The following is a 19,892-nucleotide window of genomic DNA, read 5'->3' on the forward strand; positions in this document are numbered from 1 at the left end:
TGTTGTCACAACACATTGTCATAATGAGAGCTATTAGCTTGACCACATACAGAACTCATACTGGAGACCATTAAATTAGATAAATAAAGTTTATTTTGAAAAGAACCATGAGTGTAGTGTGTGATTCTTGTCCTGGAGCAACTGGATCAGGATTGTCTGAGTTCTGAAGGTAGGGGATATGAGAGGAAAAAAGGGAGTTTGAAATGAGACTGTGAAGGCGTCTGAATGAAGCGTACTGAGTGAGTTGAGGTTTATCTGCCACAAGGAGAGGTTGGGTCACTGGAGTTTGGGTTACTTGAGGGGGAAAAAGATGTCCAGTCTGTGATTCTGTGAAGTGAGGTTACAACCACTTGGGTGTGGCTGGAATTTGTCCCCTTGTTCTTCGCTTTGCTGCATACAGAAGGTCTTGACCAAATAGTTTTGTGACACGTCCTTTAACGTAACTACATCTCTCTCTCTCTCTTTTGTAATAACACATATAATACAACTAATACAAGATTTGTCAAAAATATATGAAGTCAACAACTTGTAGCAATTTCAAAAATTTTATTGTCATTAAAGGGAACACAATTTCTGGTTGCATATATTAAAGCATAGTTATTTCTTGTGATTAAATGTTACACAAAATCTAAATTGTTTTTCATTGTAAGATAAATACACAGTTAGCTAGGTCTTTCACAAAACTAAACTATTAAAAATAAATTGTGAGTTTCTACCAGATTTAGTGAGTTAATTTTATGTGATGAAATGAAATGCTTTCATTCCCAAAACTCACCAATCCCCTATCACTAAGGAGATGGTTTATAATGACTGCACTTTTCTCCAGTCAGATACGGCTCACAGGTCAGAGTGTATTTAGCCTCAACGTTTCCAAATTTTCCTTTGCACGTGAAAGTGTGAGTGCCAGGGCTCAGGTACTTCTCACAGTGTACGAGAAGGTCGTCAGATTTCCAGTCTTCATCCCAAACCTCAATCGTCAGAACCAGGCTTGTGTCAACCTTCATGAGAAAATTTGAATGGAGGATCATTCAGATGCATATTTTGATGTTCATAGTCAAATTATTTAGGTGATACAGAAAATAAAACTGTTTTCCAGTCATCTCAAAAGTTGATAAATGCAGAGTAATGTTAGCCAAAACACAACAGCACAAAATATGAAATACATCAGCAAAGCTGTCTGCTTACCCCGGTGTTTTAAAAGGGGTGGGGGTTGGTGTCTCCCCCCGCCCCCCACTGTTTTTTTTCTGCCAATTTGAAGGGCAGAACTTCAACTCAGTGGGAAATGTAATGTTTTTGGTTGTTTATTCAATGTTCAACTCTGTGTTTTTGTGTTTAATGATGTAAAGCATTATGAAATTCCTTGCTGCTGAAATGAGTTATACAAATAAAATTTGATTTGATTTTGTTTTGAATATATATGTAAATTGATTTCTGTTCAAATATTTTCAGATTTTTTTGTGTTTATTTGTACTTGACCAAAAACACCATAAAATGTGCATGGTCTAATCAAGTAAAACCACATTCTTTTTTATACAGGTGCTGAGCCGCATGTCCACAGACACCCAGGTTGGTTCTGAGAACCGAAACAAGAACGAGTCGGGCCTAAAGGGAGGTGCTCTTTTCTTGTCATTGTGGCTGCTGGTTCATGTGAGCAAACTAAAGGACAAATTAGTTCATGATTTAAAATGTAACATCATCTAGTTGCAATGGAAACTACAATGCATTTCTGATATTAAATTATATTTGATCCAATTTCAAATGTTCGCTAACAAATAGTTTTGGTGGCACCAAAGAATAGATCAGCTTTCTTTCAAGACTGATGCATAAAAACTCAATTCTCCTCACTGCTGGTAATTGAATGTTTATTTTTTGGAAAAATAGATGCTGGTATTAACTCTATAAGTTCTGCTGCATCAGCAGAGTAAATGGATCAGTTTGTCTGTTGTTGAGCTTTTTCAGCTAATCTGTGATGATAATGTTTACTGACCTTGCCCAAATTAAACTCAGCGTCCCACCTCGGATTATTGGATTCGATCATTTTGGTCCTGTGTTGTATGGAACCATAGAACATCTTGGCATAGCTGTGAACAAAAAGAGGAGCCACATAAAAGGTGTGCTCATCAGGTTCCATAAGGTCTTTGCTTTTTACCTTTGCATCAACCCACCCATCAGTTTGTCCAATAACATCTCCGTATAGATCCCAGCCTCGAACAATGGTCACTGATAGAGTTCCCCTTGAGGTGTGCTGAGGGCAGCAGTTAGGAGTGTTGGCTTTACAGTGTGGCTTTTGGGGTGATTTCTTCACAGCATTTTCCTGCAAATACTGTTCAATAGCAGTTTTCATCCCTTCCTTTTGATACTTGCTTCGTATCAGCTGATAGAGAGGCCGAAGGGTGTACGAAACAACATCTGGATGTTCTTTCAGGCTCTTTAGCCAGTTCATGAAGCCCATGGAATCATTTTGGGAAATTGAAAACTCCCCCAACCAACCATTTCCTCCTGACACCTCTGTGAAGTGTCGGTGGAGACCAGAGCTGTAGCCAGTGGCAGGGTCCTTGTTTAGTAGGACACGAATGCAAGACTTCGGGACACTAGAGAGTTGCACCATCCCCAAGCCAACAGCAACACCCATAGATAAACAGGAGTGGACCTGGGTGAAAGAACAGCACAGAGATTTTTTAAAAAGCTCTATTATACCAGACATTTACATAAACAGCCAGAGAAAAATATGTTCATGTAAAAATCCTCTGGAAATTAAAATGGACACAACAAAAACATAACACTTAAAAATTCTTAAATTAGGTTGTTGAAAGTGATGAACTTCATATTTGTGCTGCTTCATGTATTTGGTCATGATAAATTAGAATCATGGAAGTACCACATATGGTTGTGTAAAAATCTGTTGTTTTGTGCGTTTTGTTACCTCACTTGGAGTTAACCCATTCATGGACGACAAACAGCTCCGTGAAGATGTCACTCGTCTCAGTCGCCCTCCAAGATGAACCTGAAACAGGTTTAAATTTCTTTAAAATGCTTCCCTGCAGAAAAATGTATGTAACTAATTGAGAATGTGTGTGTGTGTGTGTGTGTGTGTGTGTGTGTGTGTGAGAGAAAGTTCTCACCATTCTGAAGTAATGTGTGCCAAAGATGTTTATCAGCTTTGTATACTCGTTCTTAGTGGAGGAGTTGTAGTGAGTTGGCAGGACGTCTAACTGCTTTTCAAACTCTAAGCTTAAGGAAGGTGTGGATGATAATATAAATCTAGACACCAAGACAAAATTAGACAATTATTTCTATAACCATGGCTTGTCCGAACTCAATGAGAAAAGTCTAATTTCCATCCTACCCATAATGGTTGCAGGTGACACTGTGTATGCTGAAAGTGTAGTGATCCTCTTTGCTCTTTTGTGAAAGGAACTTGTAGGCTTTGGTGCCGGTTCCTCCCACATCTAACTTGCCAAACAAAATCTTTTCAACATCCAAGCCAACCTGATGAAATACAGACAACACATGTAGTTTATAAGGTGTTAAACAAGAAGCCATATTTTTATTATCACTATTCTAATCACTTACTTCAGTTCTAACTGGATGCAAACTAAAAAGATAATACAATTCTTGGAAGAGCACATATGAACTGAAATGAAATGGTGAAAGAAAGATCACCCAGCATGCTTTCTGTCAGAAAGGGTTTATATCAGAGAGTTATCAAAACTCAGGGCTGCATTGAAAATATTCTGAAATGTTCAGCTTTGAGATGTTTCTTACCATCCAATCATTGGTGTCTTGGGATGTGTAAGCCTGAAGCAGAGAACTGTTGGGACATTTTAAAAGAAGTAATTATTATTAAAATCTATGCAGTTCATTTTTAATAAGGTGCTCATGTTTTCTAGCTTAGTGAAATTGTTGATTTAACTATTGCTATTTTAATACATAGGAATTTTTAGGCAGGTATTCATAAACTACGATTATGTTCAATAAATTAAGAGTATGTTTCCAGATGTGGCTCGGTTTTCAGATTAAAATTACTTTTGAAAATAACATCTAAGCAGGTATTAAACATCCTTTTCATTAAACCCGCATTTCTGTATTAGGAAATATTTCTATTGGTTTGCTGTTTTATTCCAGTGTGGTAATGTGGCCTCCTTTTTAGAGTTAATTTTATGGGTTTTTTTTACATTTGCTGTTTTGGATTTGCTTGCTGTGACATTTTGAAGTTATTTACTTTTGCCATTATGTTTATTTTTGGGTTATTATCATTTTTTTGGCTTGCTGTGTTGCATGTTTTTCTGACTTTTTGTGTTTTACTTTTCATGTCGCGTTACCACCCACTGCCGGAGACGCCCACTTCGGCAGTACAGGTGTTCCCAATTAGTTAAGCAGCGTACGAACCAGGAAATCAGGAATAAAAAGGGTAGCTGTGTAGTTGAAGGAAAGAGGGGCCAGAATGACTAAGGGTGCAGGGGTAGCAGCTGGAACTAGTAGGAACTAGTATGTCTGCAGGAATGGGGGTCGCTGTGGAGGACCGAGTGACTGGATCGCTGTTGAGGATCGCAGGGCTGGATGTCGTTAAGGACCGAGTGGCTGGATCGCTGCCAAGTTTCGTCTGCTGGTGGGCGCAGCGGATCGGTTGGCTGGTGGCGAGAAGAAGACCCCGGCGAGAGGGCCACGCCCTCGTCCCTTAGCTAAGACTAAGTTCCAACTTCCTTCCACAGACATTTATTTTATCAACTCAGCTGCATAACGTTGCCCTGCATTTTTCTTTGAGTAATCTTGTAATATCAATTGTCAATCTTAACCGGCTCATTTTTAAAACCCTGCTCACATTTGCAACAGTTTTAACTATATCAATATTACCACTCGGGTCCCACACCAATTTTCAATGTTAGGTTTGCATTACTTGTAAGTTGAAAATCATCATAATTAAAATAATAGGTTTTTAAAATGTATGTAATTAATCTATCGGTGACCTTTGAAGTCAACTGGTTGCACTTGAATATATTAATAAGTATCAGAATATCAGTATAAATGCACACCACATTTTTCATATTTTGCTCCCACTTCAGAATTATGCACTATGTGTTGGTTTACCACATAAAGACCACATAAAGGTCCAATAAACACATACTCTTGATTGGAACATGTAATTGTAACATAAAATAAAAAAATCCTATAATTAGTGAAATTATGTGATTCAATGTTTACAGTGTTCACAATGCGGTTTAAATACTCTACCTAGCAGAGGTGTGAAAACTGCTGTGGATTTCAGGATTGCATTGAGTGACGGCATGGAAGTCCACAACAGAAGATGGAAGCTTAAAATGAAGAAAAGTCACATTGTTGTTAATCTCTCAAGACAGACATGCAGCTTATGGAGGACCAAAGCTGACATAATAAGAAATAAAAGCATAAACATATACTTTGTTTTCCTTTTCCTTACACAAGTTTCCGTCACGTATTGTATATATTTTCTTATTAATTTCCCCTAAACATGTGTTTTTGTCAAGAAAAGTAAATATTTTGTTTTGTCTTTTGCTTTTGCTTCTCCCTTTTCTGCTTGCTCTTTTTCTGCTGCATCTTTATGTTACTGAGGAAAGCTGCCTTCTATGTCCACCTCCTCTCTTATTGGTCAATAGAGCTTTGGAACCAACATGACTGCTCAGCGATGGTCATCCAGCAGCTGCAGCACCTTCTTCCAACGGTTTTAGATATCTGTAGCTGCAGAGCTTTGTTAAAAAAAACTTCTCATCAACGCTTCAGACTGCAGGACACAGTGGGACCGATGACGATCCCATACAGAGATCCCATTTACGTCTCACGCAGTCGCTCGGTGCTATCTCTGCAGGCCACAGACCAAAACAAACTTTATCCCGGAGGTTTTATTGTGTTACCGACTGCAGTGAAGTTAGTTTACGAGTTGGATATTGGATAGTCCAATATCCGCCGAGCAAGCGGTGTTTAGCTCAAGGTTGATCCGATTTATGAATGCTAATTTCGGCCAGCCGTTCTCTCGCTCTCTCCTCAAGTGCTCGGAGGTTCACATAGTCAACAAATTTCCGAACCAAACACTCTGGTCAAACAAATGTTAATAAATGCCTTGACTTGTGACCAACTGATACAGGAAAGTGGTAAGCCATGCTTTTACATGAGACGCACTACCCTCTATTAAAGTGTCAAGTCATAGTTAATATTTTAAATGACTTTAATGTTAAATATGTTTTCTTCAACATATTATTGTCTATTGTGTGCCACATAGACTAGAAATCAGTGTACTAAACGCTATATATGAGGCACATGTATTTTTATTCCATTTTAACTACATTTTTATTCTTACCTATTTTTTTTAGTTTAAATTTAGTATTTCTCTTCAATAGCTTCAAGGTCATGTGACCTACTGAGTCAAAATCAGTGTGAAATTGTTATAGATCTATAACTCTAGACTGTTCCTCTTTAGGTCCAAAAATAATAACTTCAGTTTTGTTTCTGTTCAGCTGCAGAAAGTTTTGCCACATTTATCTGTTTTAAACATCTATTCAGTGACTGGAGGGGTTCAGAGTCACCTGGTGACATTGTCATATAGAGCATTACTTGACAGAAATGCAAGTGTAAGGAAAAGGAAAAACAAAATATATATGTATGCTTTTATTTCTTATTAAAATACATATTTATGCTTTTATTATTATTTCGGTTTTGGTCCTCCGTAGCAGCTGTTTATTTATACATCTTAAAGGTAAAGTTAATTTCATTTATATTCCACAGTTTCAGCAACAAGGCAATACAAGGTTCTTAAATTACTTTTTGGTAGACATCGTTTTGAAGAGGGTTGGAGCAGAGAAAACAGGTGTTTCTAGCGGTCAGGTAAGTCTTCACATTAATCAAGTGAGCTCCTTTCCTCTTCAGTGTGACTATATCAAAACCTTCCCCCACCAGATTGTGGCCTGGTAAAAAAGGAGCAACATCACACTCTGTTTGGGTCCCAAGCCGACATGACAGAACAGAAGAGTGAACAAGGAGGACGCTTAGGAGAAGAAGAGCTGAAGTTGAATCGGGCAGCATCGCTGTAGTCAGAAGCAAAAAGATAGAAAAGGAATTAACTGTTTTTTACATAATGCATGGCATTTTTGTTATTTTTATGACTTATTTATACAACATATAATAAAGTTATATACTTTATTTGAAGGAGTGTGCATAAGACTGACGTGACATTGCCATAAACATTAAGGAGTCTTCATGAATATTTATGACAGTTGTCATTAAATGTCATTCAGTAAATAATGACATTTCTAATGCAAAGCTGACATTCTTCAAAATATCTTTGTTGAAACAACTTGACATTAACCAATTATCAAAATTTTATAATGTAATAATGCACAAAGATACATAACATTGTCAATTTTGATTAACAGTGTAAATGAACTATTATGACATATTTATGACAGATGATGATTCTCGATTAATGTCAAGTTGTCATGACCGTCAAAGTGTTACAGGAAGGGTTATGCTAAAAAATGCAATAATAAAAATAGCTGATCAGAGATACATATGTAAAAATGTACATAAAAGATCAAAAGCTTGTATGAATTAAATGCAGGATTGTTTCAAAAAAATTTTAAATGTATTTAATACATGGGTAAATACCTGTTACCACCATTCATTTTAACAGTGTAGCACATAGTTACCCATTGAATTTAGAAGGTCTGGCTGACAGATAAAATAAATTCACGATCTGCTGCTAACACAGGACTTTAATCTGAATTGAATACAAGTCAAACTTAATGGTTAAATATTGTTTAAACATATTAATATTTCTTACCCATGTATTAAATACATTTACATATTTATCAAAACAATGACACATTTAATTCATACATGCATTTGAACTTTTATGTACATTTTTACATATGTATGTCTGTTCAGTTATTTTTTATTTTTGCATGTGTTAGCATAAGCTACTATCACATTTTTGAGTTAGAGCATATTTGTTCTTGGGAGCAGCAGTTATTGATGGTGAAACATTAGTAAACAGTTCTCGCCTTTGTGCGATCTTAACATTGTTTTTACTCCCCTTGACATACGGGTCAAAATGACCCGCCCTAACAAAAGCACCACAATAAAGCAGCTTACTTGAATTTGAACCCCCCCCCTTTTTTTTTTTTTTTTTTTTTTTTGCATGATGGAACAATCTGTTATTTATCAATTTAACTCAATTTAATAAATTTTTATCATGTATGTTTTTGTTACACAATACAAAAAAAAAACAAAAATCAACAGTATCCATCCATCCATCCGTTTTCTTTACACCCCTGTCCCTTAGTGGGGTCAGGAGGGTTGCTGGTGCCCATCGCCAACTAATGTTCCGAGCGAGAGGTGGGGGTCACCCTGGACAGGTCGCCAGTCTGTCGCAGGGCAACACAGAGACACACAGGACAAACAACCATGCACACATACACTCACACCTATGGACAATTTGGAGAGGCCAATTCATGTTTTTTGACTGTGCGAGGAAACCCACACATGCACAGGGAGAACATACAAACTCCATGCAGAAAGACCGGGGCCGGGAAACAAACCCAGAACCTTCTTGCTCCAAGGCAACAGCACTCAATCAACAGTATTACATTTTATTTTCTTTTTACCACAAACTAACTGCCATAAGTTTTCTTTTACACAATAAGGGTTTATTATTATAATTATATAAATGTGAAGTAATTACTTCTGAATTACCTATAGTGAAAGGGATAAAAAGTCAAACTAACTTTTTTGTCAACCGTTTATTATTTTATATTGTTTTGAAAGTGAATTATGAAAATACATCTCTCATACAACATTCTTCAACAGAAAATGTTGAAAATGTTCAAAATAAGAACAACTTCAGCATAAGACATTGAACATAAGATATTCAACATCTTATGCTTAACATCCTGCAAAATTATATAAGATGTTCAACATCTTATGTAGGACAATATATGTGAACGTAAAACATAGGACCTGTTGGACAGTCAAACATCTACTCACTTTCAGCAAGGAATCAACTAGAGGTACTTTGATTTAGGGTACCTTTATATTCTGTATAGTGAATTTGTTTTTATTATGTCTGATATTGTTTTTTGTTGTGTTTGGGAGCTGGTGTAATGTGAGGGGTTAGCTGCAGGTGCAGGTCAAATACAAGTTCAATTCATACATCAATCCAGTTTATTTGACATGTGTATGGGTGCATATGCGGGTGTGTAGGTGTGTGTGTATGTAATAGAGAAAGTCTGTGTATGACCTTTGGGTGTGTGGGTATAAGTATATATTAGAGAAAGTTTGTGTCTGACCCTTTAACTTTTTTCAGGTATTTTAATTGTTTTATAATTCTCGGGTTAAAAATGACCCATAAGACAATCTTTGTACCCTAGTGGTCTACAGACCTCATGGAAACATAAACATAAACAAAGTATCACTTTTTCTAATGAATCGTTCAATTTAGGAGAAGTCATAAAATTTCAAGTTAAAAAAGATAGTTTAAGGTATTTTTTTCTACAGCTAAACATGGTAGTGGGTCACTTTTGACCCACAAGACAACATAAAGGCTAGATAACACAAAAAGGCTCAGCCAGTAGATATTTGAGGAAAAAAACCCCCATTGAAGTTCATTCATTAATTTGATTTTATTCCCATTTTATTATCCGATATATTCCTTTTGTCTCTACAGTAGTAGTAGGTTACATGCCAGTACTTAAAGAAAGACGTTATTCACATAACAATTCAGCTGTAAAGTTTGGCTATTTGGTTAATACATTTTCAGACTTGACTAGAAATCAACTTGTTAGTAATAATTCCTTGTGTGAAGAGTTTCTTCATTCCTTCATTAGAGACTGAGCTTGACTTTATTAATTAATAATAAAATATTACAATTCATAATAATTACATAAGCCAAACCTCAAAGCGAGTTCTGATTCCCAACAATTTTGATGTTCTCTTGTGAGGTTGCTACAAAATCTTTGGTTTCCAGAATTCTGATTCACAGCAATTAATCAACAAATTCAGCTTTGGAGATCCACAGATCTTTGATTTTAGCAAACAGCCACACAGTTCCACCACATTACTGTCTGTGAGAATACATTCATAAGAAAATTGTCTTCTATAAACATCTTTTTAGAACTCAATAAACACATAATTTATTATTATTATTATTTTTGCTGCAGTGTATTCTATTCAAAGATGCTCTTTTCCCCCCAGTTAACTTGATTTCCCTCTTGCATATTAAAAAGTCTTACCTGTTCCAAAGCAGACTGAAAAGAAGCTGAAACAAGCAATGTTTCTAAGTGTGCTGAGATGAGAACTGTGGTTTATAAAGCAGCAGCCCTGGAGATATAAGGATTCATACAGAACATTGTGTAAAGGTCAATTGAATGTAGTTACTTTGTTTCTTGTAACTGCTAGTAAAGTTTGAGGTTTTTATTTTGGCAGCGTTCTGTATAAAGTATCTACGCTAACAGAACAAACAGTTCTTCCGGAACATTTTGTTCTAGTAGAACATGCAGTTCTACCAGAAATGCAATGAAGGAATTGTTGAACATCAAGACAGAAAAATGCCTAAAAAGCAATTTAGCTTCTTTCAATACGGGAACAAGGTAACGGCGATTGAAATTTATTTAAGTATTTTAATTCAGTAAATGTTTTGGACTCATAAAACAGACAGGACTAGATTTGACCCACTGTGTGTATTTTCTTGGAATTGTTCTCTGTGCAGCAGCCGGGCATTAGTGCAGAGAAAAACTGTTACATAGTTTCTTCTTCTAGTTACAACTTTACAACTGACGCTGCTTCCGGTACAAAAACAGTCACAGCTCTAATTCTGTAAAACCTCTACGACTGAACAAAAATAACTAGGGATGATGTTTTAAACAATAAAATTAATAAGACAAATAAAATATATGAAATAAATGAGTAAAATAATGTTTTATTCATAACTTTAAAATGAGTAATCATTTAAATAAAATACTTCTAGGGTCCAACACATTACCCACAAAGAAAAAGAAAGGTTGCCTAACAACATTTTAAGATTTTTTGCAATACAGAACAACAATATCCACAAGAACTAGGATTAAAGATATTTTAACAGGCAAGTATTTTAACAAATATTACAATATTTCAAAGTTTGTTTGTGTCATTTTCATTAACTGTTGTCATCTTGCTTCTTATCTCCCATACTGCATTTGTGTCTTACAGAACTGTCTACAGTCCATTAGTACTAAAGGGCGAATAGTCCATAGAAATATTGATGGGCCCCATAAAATCTTCACCAAAGACAAGGAAATTACCCAATATACCCAGATTTGTCACACATTTCAATAACATACCATAAAGTTTCTGACTGGAACAACTTGTTTGAACTAACTTTTATTCTCATATAATTACTCTCTATGGTGTTTATTCATGTCTAAATAAATGTCTAAACTCTGTCCATATAAACATAAATCTGTTCTCACCACTGACAGAATAAATTAAGACAAATCTCAATGGATTATTATCTTTTTCAGATTAAGCTGCAATATTAACTAACCCGTTAAAGTAACGAAATGATTATGAACATGAACTGCTTTCTTTTAAAGTGCTGCCATAAAAATGATACATGGATGAGGATTGACTGGAATAGTTAGGGTTGTTTTCCAAGAGTCTCTATTCTCTGGTGGAGCAGATATCGAGGACTTTAAAGGTCAGGTGTCACAACCGGTCATAAATATAGATTCTCCTGGGCTACCTCCTCTTTCTTGGGCGTTCTCCAGGTGCTCCTTCTTCTCTTTGACCATCATTAGATTCAGCTGCATCGGAATCAACTTCCTCTTCTTGAGAATGTATCTCCTGTACTCCTTCCTCCAAGACCTCATTTGGCTCAGTTAGATCTTAAGTCTAACTCAGCCTCTGCATTTAGAGTTGAATCAGCTGGTCTTACTGCAGTCCATACGTAGTAGTCTTCCTCATTGGAACTTTCCCTATCTGCAGGTTGGATATCTTCATTGTGTGGTTTCTTGTTTTTATTATTATTTCTTTTAGTTTTCTCTTTAGGATTTGAACTGTTTATATTGGGCTCTTCCACCAGGTAATAGCAGGTTGCAATGTAACACTCGTTTGCTTCCTGTTCCATGCAGTGGTTTTACGATGAATACTGGGCTGTTTGGCCACTTCGGGGCTTTGGGAACATAGATTATGTCCTCCCATTAACTATGAAGCTTTCCAGGTCCTCCTGGTGGTGTTAGGTTTCTCACCAAAACATGATCATCTGGAATCAGGGTGGAACTCCATATGTGACAATTACAGTTTCTCTGTCCTCTATTTGCACTTATTTTCATGTTTTCCATTGCAATTTCATTTGCTTCCAGCATTGATTTTCTCCACTTCTCAGCATAGCTGGAATGTGATTAGTTTGCTTTTTTTCTCTCCTAGGAAAGACCAGGTCAACATGCAGAGTTGTTCATGACCAAAACGAAGGAAGATAGGTGAAAATCCAGTTGCTTCATGAAGAGTGAAATTATAAGCATGAACCACTTTGTTTTAATGTTCCTTCCATCTTGATTTTTGTGTCTCCATGAGTATTTGCAACATTCCAAGCAGAGTTCTGTTGACACAATCTGCAGGATTTGCTTGGGGATGATAAGGTGAGGGGTGAGCTGTGCAGACGTCACATAAACTTTGGAGTTTATTGAAGAGACTATTTTCAAATTCCCTTCCCTGATCGTGGTGTTTCCTGGATGGGAATCTGTGACGGCCTCCTGCTGTGTTGCATAGTGGCCTGTTAACTATGCTTTAATTAAGGTCTTCAATTTTCGGAGGCGCTTATGGTCACGTGTCCTCCTTGACCATAAATAAGGAGTGCTCTTTCCATTCATTGCAGATGAGAGCCAGAGGCCAGATCTAACTCCAGTGGCGGAGCTGGAGTCAGATGTCGTGGGGCATGTTGGTCGCTCAACACGATGTGGGAGCTAGTTCAGATGGACCACATGTGGAGGTGTAGCTTGATCGTATCTGGGACAAAGACAAAGATTAATCTTTCTCTATTTCTCTAATTCTAGTTCTCATTCTTTGAAAACAGAAATTCCCACACCAGCAAGTCTTTAACTGTTTAATTCTCTCATAATCAGCAATCATGAGAAGTTCCTCCCCCTTAACTTTCTCAACTTTAAACCAGCTTAATAAATTAACTCTGAACATCCGTGTATCCTTTTCTGTCTGGCTCCATTTTAAAAACATTTCCTGGTTTATGAGCTGCGTGGGCTGCAGGAAGTGTCAGTTCTATGGAAAGCTGTAGGTCAGTCTCTCTCTGGCTCACTCCGCTCATCAGGTTGTTGTTAGATAACCAATAAATGTGTGAGTTGATGCCACTAATCTTTCTTAGATGGCTGTGAGAGGTTGAGTAGCTTTTCCTCTCCCTCAGAATGTTGTGCGGTTCTGGATAAGAGTTCTTTACATTTCTATTGGACGTATTTCCATTCCTATTGATGACATGTATAGTAAGCAGGAGTATTAGGACCAGGGTAAAAAATATACAAATTAAAAAAATAAAATTACGAGAATAAGCTTGTAGGAGAAAAAAGTTGTAATATTGTGGGAATGAGAATAAAGTCAAAATTATACAAAAATAAAGTCAGAGTAGTGATGTGAGAATGAAGTCAAAATATTTCCAGAATAAAGTTAAAATATTTATATTATAAAGTTATAACATTATGAGAATAAAATTAAAGTAATACATGAATAAAGTCATAGTAATACGAGCATAAAGTCAAAAATATTACAAGAATAAAATTGTCATATTTTGCCTTTATTCTTGTAATAGTATGACTTATTTCCCGTATTTACATTTTTTAGCCTGGTCCTAATACTGCGTTGCAGTATCGTGATTGATTTTATTATTTTATCATCCAGCCCTTGTCATGATGACTCTGCTGCAAGCAACAACTATGGATAACACGGAAAGCGCGGTTAAATGTTTTATTCAACAGACAAAAAGTTTCTGCAGGAGGTCAACATCAAGTCTGGACCGGATCCTCACTGGAAGACAGGGAGATGATTAATGGGCAGAATAACTGGTTACGCAGAGGAAGGAGTCTGGGTCTTAAAATATGAAGCGGGGAGGCGAAAGGAGCATCACAACTCCAGTGGTTGGCTGCTTGCTGGTGGACTGGGTGAGTAGTGATCGGTCTTTTGTTCTAGGTTCCTCGGCCAGAGGAGATGGACAGTTGGAGGGTGGACAGGCAGGTGAGGACTGGAGGTGAGCCACGGGTGTTCTGAATGGGAGCAGCGAGGAGGACAAGAGAGAGATGCCAAGGGAGGACATCCACGGACCGGAGAATCAGCATGGAAGCTGAGCACTGAGAACCTACGAGGAAGGAGGAGATTGAAGGTCAGAGAGAGATCATAAATTGTGACAACACAGTGACCGCAATGTACCATGAGTAGTAGTAAACCATTTGGTACCTGTGGCTGAGAATCCACTCCACTAAGTACTGCTCCTTGATGAGGGAAATACATGTCACCTGGAAGCTTCACTTGCCCAGCACACTCTGAAGAAGAGGAAGAAGAGGAAGAGGAGGAGGAGAGAGCAGACATCCAACAAGCAGCACTCTGGTCTGTGGATATGACAGCCCTAGTCTAAAGTATTATAAAGTTTTTCAGTTGAAACATTTATTATGCTGTTTAGAATAAAAGTATTTGGAAGAATGAATAGAAATATTGGTTCTTGTGTTTGGAACATCTTTTAATGTAAGTTTCTGGAGTTCAGGTTGTAGAAACAGTTTACTTGATGATATGTCAATAATTTTCTTCTATTCAGTGTAAGAAGTTTTCCTTTTCTGCCAACTTAATCAGCTTTCTGTTGCGTGCAGACTCAGGGTCTGGGCACGGCTCTGAAGATCCTCTTCTCTGAAAAGGAGATCCAGAACTTATCAGAACACAGCCCGTCGAAGGGCTTCAAGCTCAGCCGGCAGGAAATAGTGGCTTTAATGAACGCTGTAATGGATAGTGAACCATTTAAATTAAGTTATCTAAATTATTCAAATTTGTAGACTATTTAGGATGTTGCAAGTTGTTTAATGATATTTGTCTGTTTTGATTACTACTGTTGGTGGTTTGTATTTTGTTTTGTTTAATTGTATTTGCACTTTGTAAAGTTGTTTTTGTTATGTACCTTAAGGGCTGCCGTAGCTAACTGAGGGCAGGCCCTATAAAAGCTGGCACATGAATTACTTCAACAAACCGTCAGAGATGTGCTTGGCACTGTTAACACTTAGTGTTCCCCGGTGAAAGCAGCGAGGTACGTTTTATTTTGTTGTTTGTGTTGTAAGTTTATGTTTATATTCTAATATTTGTATCTGTTTAGTTTTCACGGTAACTATGGTGACTGAGATGGGTGTGGTGACTGATGATCCACATCAAAGAAAATAAATAAACCTTGAAAATCACCTGTCGAGACCGCGCAAATTAATTCATGTGCTGGGGAGCTGCTATAAACGCCTTTGGTAAATTCTCATAACAACAGTGGTCCCCAAAGTCGGTCGGCATATCCTGCATGTTTTAGGTCTCTCCCTGGTTTAGCTCATCTGGATCAAATGATGGATCATTAGAAGGGCTAAGAAGAACATTGACATGCTGAAAAGGTTGTTACTACCACCAGGGAGAGAACTAAAAGATGCAGGATGCTGGCCCTCCAGGACCGACTTTGGGGACCACTGCATAACAACCATTGCTGTGTAGCTGAATGGTCCAGTTGGAGCATGCTCGGTGTAATCTTTCTCTGCAGAAAGATATATTCAGGATGTCCAGTATATATCAGTTACACAACTGAAATGTTTTTCTAGCAAAAGTTTGCTAGAAAAAAATCTGAAAATTTTAGATTAATCAAAGAAATGTTCTTTCTTCTAATTTTCTACTTTAATTTTCAACTTTTGGATCTCAGAAATTTCTGTTTTGTCGAGAAAATATTTGAGATTATTATTAAAATTTCTGAGTTTTTGCTTGAAATGTACTCCTTTTTTCTAGGGATGGGTAGATGAGGCACCATGTCGTGTTTCGACCCATAGCAAAAACTGTATTGATACTGTGTTGATACTGTGTCACTGAATACTGACACCTGCTGGACATTAAAAATTCCTACAGGCAACGTAGGGTAGTTGTCTACCCTACGTTGCCTGTATTGCCAAATAAGTCTGTAGATGACAGTCTGATTTGATCACGTCAAGACCAGTGGGCCTCAACCCCCGGGCAGCGGACCGTTACCGGTCCGTGGACCAATTGGTACCGAGCCGCGCAAGAAATAATTAAATATTTTCGTTTTATGTATTATTTGAGTATGGAGGATCTTTTATTTTGAAAATCCTTTAACCGGATTCTCTGTTATTTGCGCCAACACTGAGCCCACAAGCAGCAAAATGAGTAAGAAACAGATCAGATGTCTTTGGAAAGTTTCTTTGCAAAGGGGAAAAGGCCCAGAGAAGAGACAGGAGGACGGATTTATCCCGGACCGGTAGGTGAGTCAAACATTACAAGCCGCTCTGCGTAACATGCGGCGACCGGCTGCTAATGAGACAATGAAGCTTCAAACTGCTTCGCAACGTGGAGACCAAGCAGCATATAAGCAACACTTTGGGTGTCATTGTCTCTCATCACTCCCAGAAGGAACCGTCTCATTGCAGAGAAACAAGCTCAGGGCTCCTGTTAGTCAAGTTAAAATGAGTTAAAATGTTCAGGAAAGTAAAATGTTCGTTTTTGTGGCGCATCTGTATCTTATTTTGAAGGGATATGTAAACGTTACCTTAGTGACCAGAGTCAGAGCGTTTGGGCAGTGGTCGAGAGGAGATGAGTAGAGCTTGTGAGTCTTAAGTCTGGTTTAGACGGCAAGATTTAAGGATTGTCGGCTGATTCTCCAAACCTCTGTGACCACAGAGCTGATAAAAGTACAACAGGTTGGATCGGTTCGTCTCTCACGGCAGGAGCAGCACACCACACGAACCGATTCCACTCACGAACATCCCGATTCCAGAGGATAATGCAGTAAAACCTCCAACATAGCATACGGGAATGTAGAATAACCAAACACGGATGACGATGTAGAAGCAATAGGGATAATTTGTGGACTCGTTTTAAGAGATAAAAGAACAACGAGAAAGGCGGTGAATAAAAAACGACGGGATTTGCTGCACTATGATTTGGAGGTTTTTCATAGTTAACATTTTTAACTGAATAAACAAATATAATAATGACCTTTACATGTAATGATAAACATTTCCACATATCATCTCTGATATCCACCGGACTCACAGTTGCGCGATATGTCAGGTGTTTGGGATTCCCCTCTGTTCTTACGTCACTGCGCTTTCTGATTGGCTACCTGTCACATTCAACAGGTTGTATTCTCGTTCCCAGGAAAACCCCACAGGTTGCGATAAAAGGGCCAAGACAACCCAAATTGGGCATATTCAGGCTTTAGCGGGAACACCAACATGCAGAAGCCTTATCTGACTGTTCACCGCCCCCGCCTCCCCCAAGGCCGCAGGAAAATTTGACACAACTTCTCCTGCTGTAGAAAAAAATGAAGTGAACGGTACATTTACATTAAATAATTTACAAAAAGCAATTGAGTAATTTGTAGAATGGCTGTACCTGAGTTTATCCAAGGTGTATCTGGGACTTCATTCTCATGCCTGGCCCTATAATGCCTCAGCATTTCAGCTGAATTTGGATTCAGATAGATCAAGTAGAAACCGGATGAAACGACAACGAAATGAAAACAAATCAGTGATTCTTGAGAATAGGGACAAAATGGGTTTTAATTTTCCCATATTTTTTTTAAATTATTTCTCAACCTTATGTATGCAAATATGACAAATAATGTTTAGAAAATATGAAGATGCTAAGGTACAGGCTCCCAGTTGCGAATTTTTTTAAAAAAATTACATTTTTAATCGACCTGACCCAAAACTTTGTCATCACCATCTGACAAAAATAAATATAAAATGATTTTTAAAATACCCCATTAGTGATATTTTTACTCAATTTACAGACAAATGCTTCTCAAGAAATAAAATAAATATTATTTAAAACAAAAAACAAGAAAAAGTCCATCTGATGGAGTTGACAGTGCATGACGGAGTTGACACAGAACTGAAGGTGGTGACAAACTAGTGAGTAAAATGAAAAACTTGGTACATGTGAAGTAATGCAATTCATGTAAAATACATTAAAATGAATTAGTTGCACAATTAAGTGAGATTTGACAACAATTTCACTGAAAGAGTCAGAAAAACTCTGACGGAGTTGACATCTGACGGAGTTGACGAAATGCCAAACTACCTCAATTTATATGATGTTATTCTGAAGGAGGCCATATTGTAGCTCGTCAGGTCCATGAAATCTTTACAGTTTACCAAAATTAAGCTTTTATTTCGCAAAATTTCATCAAAGTTTTGTAAATTGTCAGTTATGGAGTTGACACATCATGGTTGTGACAAACAACTTAGGAATAAAACAGAAGAAAAAACTAAAGAATAACTTAAGCTAACCGGAGCTAACTAGCCCTCCTAGCAAAGGAAGAGAAAAGACAACGTCATGGGGTCCTCAGAAGTTCTGGTGCCCCCCAATAATGCCTGATTTTTTTACATTCTTTTCATTTCTGACGGTGTTGACAAAAACTAAGGACAAATTTTAACGGAGTTGGAAAATATCTAAAAATTATTTTTAATTCAATTTATCGATACTTTTATAATTATTTATATGACTACTTATACTTAATTGTCATAATATATAATTTCAGTATTTCTTTAATTGTTTTAAACTATAAGAATGTGTTGAGTTCTGCTCCTAGACAAGGGCTTTTACAGGCATCATCCACCGACTACAATGTTTAAAATAAAAAAATATTCAGCAAAAAAAAGAAAAATATACATTGTTGTGCTCACATGACCCAGGTTAGTTTAGTTAGATATTTGAAAAAAATATATTTTGTGTATATTTTATTCAAATTTCATGCTTTATCCATAGGACCTGTTTTGTCCCTATTCTCAAGAATCACTGATTATACTTTATTTTCCGATATAAAATCAAAATGGTCCCACACTGCAGAAACCTTTCATTTGCCTTGAGGCTGCTCCATAGTTGATCCTGCACTGTAAAAGATCAAGAATTCATGTGGCAAATGCATCTGACAGTTTGACAGATTTGCTTCCTTATAAACACAGTTTGGTGCGTTAATGTCATTTCGAAACATTTCCTGTATCGGTCACGTGACTTGCTGAAAGCAATACGTACCGACACATGCAGCGACGCATCGGTGTTGCCTGACACATCACTACTTTTTTCTCTTTTGTGACCCTAATATGCTGTTGTAATTTTTCTTATTAATACAACTTTTTTTCAATTTGGAGATGTTTCTTCTGGTAAAATTGCATAGTTTTCTAATATTTCGATAATATTCTTGTAGCTAAACAAAATCTAACACTCTGTCATGCAATTGATTGATATAAAAGCCATTTTTTGAAATTATTTTCTCTCATTTGTAATTTCTTTTTTTATAAAAGAGAGAAAGAAGAACTGAGCACAAAAAAAATATTTTATTTTGCCCAGCCCTTACTGCAGTGCCATTAGAGAAATTTACACTCATTTCTACCATCAGCCAATGTATTTTTTTTTTTTTTACTTTTTTTTATTTAAGACTGTTGGACTCTGATAGCTGCTTTGGCTTCACACATTCAGAGCGAGGTTGTTACAGTGAACTCCATTATTGTTTAATTATTTTGGCTTCTGCAGAATCCCTAAGTTTAGTTTTATGCTACAGAAGTTGAACTTGAAGAGCTGGTTTGTGCGAACGTTGGCTGCTTTTTGAATGACTTGCAGCAGACTGTTTGACCTTAGATCAGTTTTGA

At 37.1% G+C, this 19,892-nt stretch overlaps 1 protein-coding gene across 1 annotated transcript; it reads right to left on the minus strand.

The window, feature by feature from the left end:
• Positions 1-788: 788 nt before the first annotated feature.
• LOC106903960 (perforin-1-like) lies at positions 789-7,122 on the minus strand. The gene is made up of 9 exons (XM_014968006.2): positions 6,793-7,122; positions 5,233-5,312; positions 3,766-3,811; positions 3,347-3,489; positions 3,123-3,261; positions 2,924-3,004; positions 2,166-2,650; positions 1,988-2,081; positions 789-998 (listed from the first exon to the last, which is right to left on the minus strand). The coding sequence occupies exons 1-9, from the start codon at positions 7,051-7,053 to the stop codon at positions 789-791; spliced, it is 1,539 nt and encodes a 512-aa protein (XP_014823492.2). The 5' UTR covers positions 7,054-7,122.
• Positions 7,123-19,892: the final 12,770 nt, after the last annotated feature.

The sequence above is a fragment of the Poecilia mexicana genome, unplaced genomic scaffold (genome assembly GCF_051168715.1).
Source record: "Poecilia mexicana isolate PSO_F unplaced genomic scaffold, ASM5116871v1 scaffold_1, whole genome shotgun sequence".
NCBI classification, from domain to species: Eukaryota; Metazoa; Chordata; class Actinopteri; order Cyprinodontiformes; family Poeciliidae; genus Poecilia; species Poecilia mexicana.